Source organism: Sycon ciliatum, chromosome 3, assembly GCF_964019385.1.
Source record: "Sycon ciliatum chromosome 3, ocSycCili1.1, whole genome shotgun sequence".
Classification (NCBI taxonomy): domain Eukaryota; kingdom Metazoa; phylum Porifera; class Calcarea; order Leucosolenida; family Sycettidae; genus Sycon; species Sycon ciliatum.
Window position 1 is genome coordinate 40,691,362 of NC_088645.1, and position 10,626 is coordinate 40,701,987.

A 10,626-nucleotide genomic window follows, 5' to 3' on the forward strand; every position below is an offset into this window, starting at 1 on the left:
GGTCCCTTGGTGTTCGTCCTAAAGAGGTTTGACTGGAGTATGTTGCTCTCATTGCTTTCTGTGCATATGCCACCACTGGCACTGTACCAGTCAGCCCTTTCGCCACTCACTCAGCTCACCACTTGTATTGCCTATTGGCACAACAGCCGCACAAGCAGGTACCCCCCCCCCCCCGACCGTGAACGATTACGTGTACAATGTAGACTTGTAGTGACGAGTTTTCGCCACCTTTTTTCTTTTCTTTTTTTGCCGTCCAAAGAGTCAAACAAACTTTTCTAGAAACATTCTGAGCGAGGGCGAGGACAAACTATTTCTTGCAAGAGTGTGGTTTCTGTCGCCTGGCGCTGGCGAGCGACCGAGCCTGCTCCGAACCCAATGGAGCCTGTTACTCCAGCCAGAGCTCGCGGCACTCTGCCCTCGCAGGGCAGCACGTCTTCGGAGGAATCGCTCGATCCATCGCTAGCGCGCACCGACGATCGAGATGTGTACGAGGAGCTCATGATTCTGCACCAAGCCGTCTGCTCGGACTTCCAGCCAGTGAGAGTGGTGCGCCACGGCTCCCAGGGCAGTATCCTGGCTGTGCGATGCACACTGGACGACCTGCCGCCCAACAAGCTGTACGCGCTGAAAGTGTTCTACCACGACAAGCCGAACTGCAGCCAGCAAAAGGCGGAAAGCAGAAGAACCCAGGGCGAAGCGTCATCGTCATCGCCGGTTGCCACCTCTGACTTAGCGGCTGCTAGCGCCCTTCCCGCTACTGGCGCCGCACCTAGCGCACCGTGTGATGCGACGGAAGACTTCCAGGCGTTCCGCACTGCGCGGCAGAACGAATGGCGCACGCTGAGCAGTGCCCTGCGTCACCGGAATATCATTCGAATCTGGACGTGCTTCGAGGACAACATCACGGATGAGCTGTGGGCACAGCTACCCGAGCAGGCCAAGAGCGCGATAGAGAGTTCAGCGTCAGCAAGAGGCGGTCGCCTGGCACAGTTCGTGCTGTTTGACCATCACGAGCAGTCGGTGGCGGACTATCTGAAAAACCGTGCCAATCGTTCCTCCCCGCCGCCGTACACGCAGGCCAAGAAGTGGGCCATGCAGCTGCTGGACGTGGCGTGCTTCCTGAAGCAGAAGCATGTGGTGCACTGCGACCTGAAGCTGGAGCACCTGCTGCTGACGAGCAATCACGACATCGTTGTGACGGGCTTCAGCCGCGCCAAGCACCTGCGCGTGCACCACCTGCAGGCGTACCTGCGCGGCGGCGATGCGTACCCGGCCGACAACAAGCAGCACATCGCGCCGGAGGTGATCAACCAGTTTGCGCGCGTTGCCGCGGACGATGGCAAGCAGCCGCCGATGATCGACTTTGGCGGCCAGACGTGCTGGGCCGTCGGGGTGCTCATCTACGAGTTCCTGATGCAGGCGCACCCGCTGCCCGACTACCCGGACGCGTACATCGTCGCCGATAGCAACCAGGTGGCGTACAGCATGGAGCGTGTGGGTGTCAAGCCACTGCCGGCGGAGTACCTGGCCGAGTTCAACTCGCTGGTGATGGCGCTGCTGGACCCGGACCCGCACGTGCGACCTGACGTGGCCGACGCCAAGCGCCGCCTGTACGCCGTCCATGACGGATCCGTGCACTACCAACTAAGCAAGTGCGAAGCACAGCTGCAGGAGCAGAGGCTGAAGTCCGCCGAGCTGCAGAAGCAGGTGGAGCAGCTGCGCGTGGAGAAGGTCGACCTTGTTCAGCGCCGTATCGGCATCGTCAAGGAGCGCAAGGCATTGCAAGCCCAGGTCACCACACAGCAGCAGGCCATTGCCGACCTGGAGGACCGCTACGCAAAGCTCAACGCCCTGGTCATCGAATACGAGGACAAGCCGCTCAAGATACGCCTGAAGGACGCGGAGGACCGGCACGAAGACCTGCAGAAACGCTGGATTGCGCTGAACAAGGAGAAGGAAGAGACAGTGGACGAACTCGACGAAGCTAATCGCCAGCGCAGGCATCTCGGTCTCGACATCGAGCGAATGAAAACGGCCGGCGACGAGGCGGCAAGCCGGCTGGAGCAATCGGAACGGCAGCGCGTGCAGCTGGAGACGGACCTGGAGCGGCTGAATCACGACTACGGAGAGCTGTACAGCCGCGAGCGCAAGTACTCGACGGAGAGTCGGCGTGTGAAGGACGGACACATGCTGACCATGAGGGACCTGGACGGAGCGCAGGCACGCATCCAAGACCTGGAGGCGCACGTTGAAAATCTCACCAGGCAGCTCCAGGAGCGCGAGATGGAGGTTATCCGTGCCCGAGCAGGCACCATTAACCGTGAGTATGCCTCCCCCCCCCCCCCCCCCTCCCCTGTACAGTATTGTCGGTCGCCGAAGGACTGGGTGCTCAGCCCCGTAGCCTAGGCCACTCTCTTATTTTCATGTACAATCGAGTTACCATGTATACATTGGTGTATACTGTGCTTTGCGAGATTCTTACCTGTTCGTTCTTCGGCGTTCCATTGTCCCCCACCCAACAGTACTGCACTGCTGCGGGAGTGGACAATGAGAGCTATGAGAGCAATGAGAGCTATGAGAGCTATGCTTTGTGTTCCACTCGTTATGTTTTGCTGCCTAATTGGTTCAATACAAGCAAAGACAAGCGAAAAAAATTGCAACAATTTCATGAATTCTTGTGGTGGCCAAATAAATGTTGAGGTCATGGGAGGAGGGAAGCTAGGGCCACGTTATCATCCGACATGCCTGGTTTCAGAGTCTAACATTTCTGACATTGACCGTCTACGTCTGTTCCGTTCTTCTCGTCTTCCACGTTCAGCTGTTGCGCAGCCAGTTTCGCCATATTCGGTGAGTTCTCTCAGCGTACTGCTCAGCACCTTGTTTCTCATTTGTTTGCTTTTCAGTTGAAGTAGTGGCCACGGTTTGGCCATGCATGCTGTCGTTTGAACAAAGACTGCATGAAAGCTAGTGGGGTTCATTTGAAGATGGTACGGCCTGCAGCGCAATGTCATTCATCTGCTTGCCGGTTTTCTGAGCATGCTGCGGGGGGTATCCGATGAGCCGCAGAATGCTCCCTTCATCACTGTATGTCTGTCTGTCTGTCGTGGTGAGACTCTGGATCCTGTCGGCGTGGTGTCGGCAATGGCCAGTGCAGACTGAACTGGTGTGCTGAGTCCAGGGCCGCCAGATCTCGCATCCGTGCTTTGCTGACCATGTACCTGGCACTGGCCACCTTATACTAGTCGCCATTTTGCCCATTTTGACTACTGTATAACATGTGATTTTAGGTGAAGTAGAATTTCAGTATCCGGGACCTGCCAGGTTTCAGGTGTAATGTAGAATTAGGTGACCAGCGTTCCCTGCACGTACAGTGCATGCTCTAGTGCCATTTAGGTGTAATCTAAGTTTAGGTGCCTTGCTTATCTACAGAAATTAAAGTTTCACCGAAAATAACATATTATACAGTATGTAGTACATACGAGGGCCATTTTGCTGGTGAGGTGACCGGACTAAGCTGACTGCAGACGAGCTATGCGTCTAGTGCTAATGCTCATCAGGAACTTGCGTGAAGTCACGAAGTCAGTAAGCGATCTACATCTGCTTGCTGTTGTTTTTTATTTGAATTCGCAATACCAAACGGGCAATAAGCCCAATTACATGGAAGCGAATAAAAGAATGCTTGTAGGAACTCAGATGGAGTCAGGAGAGCCAAGGGGCTAGCTTATAATTGTCAGTGCTGGACAACTACGGATAGAATTTCAACCTTTGGTCATTTCATCTTGATTCTAAGCAGTGTGAGTTACGAAGTCTGAAGAAAATGTTGAACGGTCTCTGCTGGGATGACGACTACACCATGGGTCAGTGGTTAGAGCATCGCTGGCTACAAGCGAGGGTCCCTGGTTCGAGTCCTGGTGGTGACAGTCAATTTTTTTCTTCAGGCTTTTCCCGTTTGTGTCTTTCCCTCAAACCAGTGAAGACTCTAAATCTGCTTGTGTTTGTCTTTCGCATGCCCAGACTGCCCCCAAGGACTTCCGGCCCAATTCTGTTCCAAACAGCGGAGGAGGAGCAGGAAGTGGATACGAACTTCAACCGATACCGGACACACCAGTGGTGACGATACCTGTAATCCAGCCCAGCAGTTCTGGGGGAGGAGGAGGACCACCATATTCGGTCTCCATGGAGGCTAGTCGCCAGATTGCCACCTCGCCGCCGCAAGCCGATGTGAGCTATTGGTTTCTCCGTGTGCATTGTCGTGTGTGTGTGTTAGCTCCCGGCTGTGTGTGTGTTTGTGTGTGTGTGTACATTTTTGTGTGCGTGTGCATGTGTGTGTACATTTGTGTGTGTGTGTGTGTGTGTGTGTTTGTGTGCATTTGTGTGTATGTGTGTGCGTGCGCGCATGTGTGTGTGTATGCGGGAGAAGGGGGGGGGGGAGGGGTGGCATGTGCGTGCATGTACATGTGTGTGTGTGCATACACTTGAGTGTGTGTTCAACCCGGTCATGCACACACATAAGGACCGGCGGAAGCAGTCTATGTTTGGTCCGGCCACACCCTAGTATTTCATACAGTTTGTGTATGATACTGAGGGAAGACACATGACCACCTCATCATCAGTAAACACACGCCTGTGGCCGATTAGCTGGTCCCGGCCATGGCCTGACCAACCGGACCAGTTCCGCTGCCTCTACATCATATCCCATGGGAAGGCCGTTACTGCCGGGGCGGCAGAGGCGGCTCAGTCCGCCCCACTTATCCGTGGCCAATTTTATTCGTTTTTCAAACAGACTGCAACACAGCGCAATGATCGCAGCTGAACGCAAACGTGGCGAATAATGAAGAATTCTTTCCCCCCGATCGTAGCGTCTTCTTGTTTGTTTGTTTTTTTGCAAAATCAGAAAAGTCCTTCATTGTAGTGACACTGAAATGGTACCGAATGCTCTGAAATGCTAAAATTGGCTTCGATTTTGAATTTTGTCCAGGGGGAGGATCCCGGACCCCCTTCCATAATAATATTATGTCATGGCCGCTGCACCTTCAAAGACGGTGCGACCGGCCTGCCTGGCATAACGAGAACTGCATGCATGGCCAGAACTGCATGCATGGCCACTGCTGCTTGCCTACACTCAGCAGACGAATACGGTCGACTCCTGATATAACGAACACCATTGTGCAAGAGAATTAGTTCTTTATAGCCGAAGTTCGTTATAACAGAAAATGCCCTCACACCATACAAGCAGCACAACATGACTGGCAAGTGGCCTGTGACAGTTTGAGTGCACTTGGTGTACATGTGGCCTATGACAGTATGAATGTACTTGGTTTACAGGCAGCCCTGCAAGATTTGGTTCGTTATAAACGAAACCTGTTCGCTTTAAAGGGTCAATTTTGTATGGGTTCAAACAGGAACATGGACAAGGGTTCGCTATACCACGAAATTTGCTATATTATGTGAGTTTGTTATAAGTGGAGTCGACTGTACCATATTTTACCGGTTATAAGTCGACCTTTAAACCAGTAAATCAAGGCCCCAAGTTTGGAGGTCGTATGTATGTATAACTCATAATCACAAGGTGATCGTAGAGGCATTAATCAGCGAGAGAATTGTGAATGATGTCTCTGAATCCAACTCTATCGTGTGCTGCATGAGAGAGAGCATGCAAGGGAAGACCCATCCAACTTTTAATGTTATAAATCCATGACGTCGCGGGCCTTCCTCTCGGTCGAGATACAGGAGTTGATCCTTGCAGGAAGGGCTTGGAGAAAACGTCATGTCTCGTAACATGGCCAAACCACATCAAGTTAAATTTCTTGACTTCGTTCGCTAGCCGCATCCTTGCTCCAATGATGTCATTGATTTCTTCCAGGATAGATTGGTTTGTACGCCGGTCGTGGTATGTTACTCCTAAGAGTCGGCGGAAGCATTAAATTTTCATCTCGAAGGACGAAATTCTTCTCATTGATGAGAACCGTTGAAATACGGTACTAGTATGATGCGGCAAGTAGAGAGTTTTCTAAAGCCTCTTATACTGGCAATCACAGAACATGATTTCACTGGCCTGACGCAACAACTGCGAAGCAAAACGAAACAAAAATTTAAATAAAAAGTAGAGAGTCCGTGCTCTGACCCGGCTGGTTGCTGGTCACCGTCACTCTGCCACTGAGGTACAGTGCTGCTCTCAATGAAATCCAGTCACGTCACTCAAGTACGTGCCGGGCGTTGCGCAGCCCTGGACCTGCGCACACTGGCCTGCGAAATGGTGCAAGGCACGAACTTGAGTGATGCGACTGGATTGCATTGAGCGGGATTGTACTGGTTTTAGTCGCATTGTACTTGTAGCTGGAGAGTTGAAAACTGATTAGATTGCGATTATTTTGTTGTTCAGGGTTTTTTCACTCAGAATTAGTGACGTTTTGATGCACACGATGCCAACCTGTGTTTATTCTCTTCACCTGTGCATGTCTGTGCATGTGCGTGCATGTGTTTGTGTGTGCATATGTGTGTGTCCGTGTGTGCGCGCTTGTCTGTGTGTCCGTGTGTGTGTGTGTGTGTGTGTGTGTGTGTGTGTGTGTGCGCGCGCGCTTTGTGCCTTTCTGCTGTCGTAGGCCCCGGATTCGTCCTTGACTAGCTCTGGCTCAGGCAACGTGACTGGCTACCAGGGGAAGGCCACATCGGGCCCTTACCTGCCGCAACCGTCCGTGTCCAGCGGAACGCGAACACCGGCCACACCACCACCCGGCGGACCCATCGCCGACCCGCTAGGCAACGCCGTGGACAAACAACACACTCCGCCGCACCGCGCCAACTCCATCCCATGCCTGACGCCGGGCTGCGACTTCTACGGCCTCCTGGAGAGCGACTACCTCTGCTCAAAATGCTCTAAACTGCGAGCCAGCAGCAGCAGCGCAGCACAACCGGCTCCTCCGACACGGCCTAGTGGCGCTTGTTCTGGCGGCGTGCCTATCCGATCCATGACGGCGCCATTGGCGCGGGTACGCGAGGACGGCGACGATGTCCGTCGTCGCCTGGATATGTCCACTGGACGCAAGCCGTGCTCCGAGCGCGATTGCCAGAACGAGGCGAGCGACGAGTACGGCGGTCGCTGCGCGCAGTGCTTCTTCGAGATGACCAAGAAGCAAGCGGATCTCGAGGACGAGCAACGCGCGTACGGCGGCGCGGCCACCCTCGGCGGATTCCCACCGGGCACGGCACAGCAGCCGCAGCCACCGTACGCGCACGCCGCACAGCATTCGGTGACGGGGGTGCAGCACGATGCCGGCGTCCATCCACCGCCGCAGCGCTCCCAGTCCATGTATCAACAAGCGGTGCCGCCGTCGGATAGGTACACTACCATGCCAGAGCGGAAGGTATGCCGGTCCATGGGCTGCATGCAGCCGGCGCTGCCCGAGTTCGGCGGCTTCTGCCTCTACTGCTACCAGTCGAAGACCACCACGCCGTTCTACAACGAGGGAGTGGAGCGGTGTCTGAACGCGCAGTGCGTACGCGCTGGAGAGCGTACGTACGGAGGTGTGTGCCGAGAGTGTTACATGCGCTCCACCACCGAACTCGCTCCTCACTAGAATACTGATGATGGTGCTGCTGCTGATGCTGCGAGTGTGTGCTAGTGCTGGTGTTGGTGGAGGCAGGAAGACACGAAGACTGCAACGTGATCCCTGCTACTCCTGTTGATGCTTCTGTTGATGCTTCTGTTGATGCTTCTGTTGTGCGACTTGACTCTTTATTATTGCCCTGCTTGGTCGTTTGCCACTAGTGGAAAGCTGCTTATGATGATGCGTGGGGTGTCGTGCTATGCTGGAACAAGAGACCACATGCAGCGTGCGTACACGCACATGTGTGTGTGTGTGTGTGTGTGTTTGTGTGTGTTTGTGTGTGTGTGTTTGTGTGTGTTTGTGTGTGTGTGTGTGTTTGTGTGTGTGTTTGTGTGTGTGTGTGTGTGTGCATTATTATCATTGTTATTTGAGGGATTCCCCAAAGGCAGACACCTAGATCAAGGGGTTTCCGCGCGTGTGTGCGTGTTTGTGCGCACGCATGCGAGTGTGTGTGTGTGTGTGTGTGTGTGTGTGTGTGTGTGCGAGTCCACGTATGTGTGCAGGCCCAAGAACAAGCATTGTAGATAGGTGCATGTGTGTGCGTGCGTGTGTGTGGGATGTGCCAGCAGCAGCTTTGCGCTGTCAGCTCACCAAAATGATCTATTTCCTCCCTTTTCTTCTTCTCATTTTGACTCTCCGCTTGGGGTATTGAAACTTTGATTGGATACATTATCACGCGTGCTAAGCTCCAATCCTCACTTCTTCTCTTGTTGCCTTATCAAATAATTGCTACCCAAAGCTCACAGATTAGGTTTGTACCCGGCTGAAAACTCCATGGCAGCGCCTGGCTGCAGGTTGTCATGGTGAATATTGTATATCTGACCGCTTCCTTTGCCGTCTGGCATCCCCCCCCCCCCCCCCCCCTGTCCCGTGTCCAAATTTCGCTACGCTCATTGACACCCTACTGCAGGTGGTTCACGCCTGCAGGGCGCATATACATCTTTTATTTTATTGATTTTCTCTCCGTGCTCGCAAAGAGGTTTTTATTGTGGGTTCCTGGTGAATTCATCCGTTCGTTACCTTTCAAACTGATCTTGATATGCGTGGATTTACTGTGCCTTATGCCAGGCCTACAATGGCTGCAATGTAGGTGCTTCTGCGCAGCGGGTGCCCTTCCAGTACTAGTATGGCCAAAGACAGAATACTGAGAATATGGAAGTCTTTATGATCCGCTCTCGCTACAACAGCGCATACGTATATGCACACATGTAGGCACGCACACACACACACTCACTCTCTCTCTCTGTCTCTCTCTCTCTCCCGGCTGGGAGGCTTTAGTAGAGTACCAGTTTCGGATGAGATAACTGTGCTGCTGTACATGTATATTGCACTGCAGAAATAGAATGTGTAACGTCGGGTTTTACCCGAATTCTCTGCTCGTAAGTAGGACTCAAAGTCAATGATAAGGTGCACCCCATTTTCAGATCTAAGACTTTTCAATACAGTAAAACCTGGTTTAAGTGACCACCCCACGGTGCAAGAAAAGGTGGTCGTTAAAGCCAGGTGGTCTTTAGAACCAGGTCCCACAGTGTCTGTGTAGAACTGTCCGCTAAGAGCAGGTGGTCGCTTACACCAGGTTTCACTGTACATTCACATCACAAGTAAGTCATGCTGGACTGTACGCCGCATCCTCTTCTTTGTCCTTGAAGTTTGGTGTAAAATAGTGCGACATACATCCGGGCAAATACCAGACCTATCACTCATGACCAACATAAATCCGACACACATCCTAGAAAGCATCGTCAAGGCACACACGCGGCCCTTGGATGGGGTTTTGGTGTAACTTTAATTTCGGTAGAGAAACCAGGCCCCCGGAGCATGCACGGTGCTACGTACGTGGAGAGAACGCTGGTCACGTAATTCTATAGTACACGTGAAACCTGGCAGGTCCCCGACACCGAAATTTTATTACACCTAAATTTACCCGCTACAGTCAGACCTCTCTCAACCGCACACATCCGTTTTCCACACAAATATCCGTTTTCCACACAAATATCCGGATAGGCGAGGGAACCGGATAATCAAACACACATACTGCACTATGTATGCATGGCATGTGCTGTAAATCGGTAACCAACGATTTTCTTCCGGATGGCGAGGGATCCAGATAAAAGAGGACCGGGTAATTACGTAAGCGAGGTCTGACCGTACACAGTAGTCGAAATAGAAACGCGGCGCTACTTCTTGACTCGCGGGTCGGATTGCTTGGTCCACGACTGTCGTTGCACACTCCCGGTTAATTTTAAAAGCACTCAATATCACCAGGGCGGAAGCTCAAGCCGGAATCATCTGCATGATTCGCAGTACAATCATCATGATTCTCAACAAACAAAAAACACATGGTGTTTGGAATGTCACAAAACACGTATCCACAAGACAATAACAAACGTAATGTCTTTCCTGTGCACGGGCACCGCCACGGTGTTGCTTTGCGAACACGGACACAACCAGGAAATCAGAAGAAAAAATGCCGGGTTAATATTGTAAAAAAAAATAATTCCGGTAAGAGAACTAAGGAAGAGGGAGCAGGTCTTTGAGAGACCAAGTGCACAGTCATACTTACGGTTTCACCCTAGTTTCTGCCATGATGATGATGATCATCATCAGCAGCAGCAATATGGGTCTGTATAAATCAGCACCTGCAGTTGCCGGTACATACTGTACACTATAGCAGTAAAAGCCTTATAAGATTAGCAGTCTGCGAGTGCTTCTGTCAGTGTTCACGTGTCATGGCGATGACACACTGTATGGTACGGATGTTTGGTAGACAGACTACACACTAGCATTGCATACGTGAACGGCTAGAACCGGTCTCGGCGAATGGTAGACTAGACTGTGAGGTACGCCGACTTCGTGTTTGCGCATGTGTGTGCACACCGGAGAGAGAGAGAGAGAGAGAGAGAGAGAGAGAGAGAGAGAGAGAGAGAGAGAGAGAGAGAGAGAGAGAGAGAGAGAGAGAGCGGGTGAGAGAGAGAGAGAGAGAGAGAGACAGACAGACAGCGCAAGCTGTGTGATCTGG

At 52.4% G+C, this 10,626-nt stretch overlaps 2 protein-coding genes across 2 annotated transcripts in view; one reads left to right on the forward strand and one right to left on the reverse strand.

The window, feature by feature from the left end:
• Nucleotides 1-260: 260 nt before the first annotated feature.
• Nucleotides 261-8,655, forward strand: LOC135812212 (uncharacterized). The gene is made up of 4 exons (XM_065325547.1): nt 261-2,320; nt 2,819-2,847; nt 4,015-4,221; nt 6,603-8,655. Exons 1-4 carry the CDS (start codon nt 376-378, stop codon nt 7,575-7,577), a joined length of 3,156 nt encoding a protein of 1,051 aa, XP_065181619.1. The 5' UTR covers nt 261-375; the 3' UTR covers nt 7,578-8,655.
• Nucleotides 8,656-9,881: 1,226 nt separating this feature from the next.
• Nucleotides 9,882-10,626, reverse strand: part of LOC135812213 (exonuclease 3'-5' domain-containing protein 2-like) — a 19,252-nt gene continuing 18,507 nt past the window's right edge. The window contains exon 13 of the mRNA XM_065325549.1: nt 9,882-10,626. This exon is cut by the window's right edge and continues 295 nt beyond it. The gene's annotated coding sequence lies outside the window, so the exon portion shown is untranslated.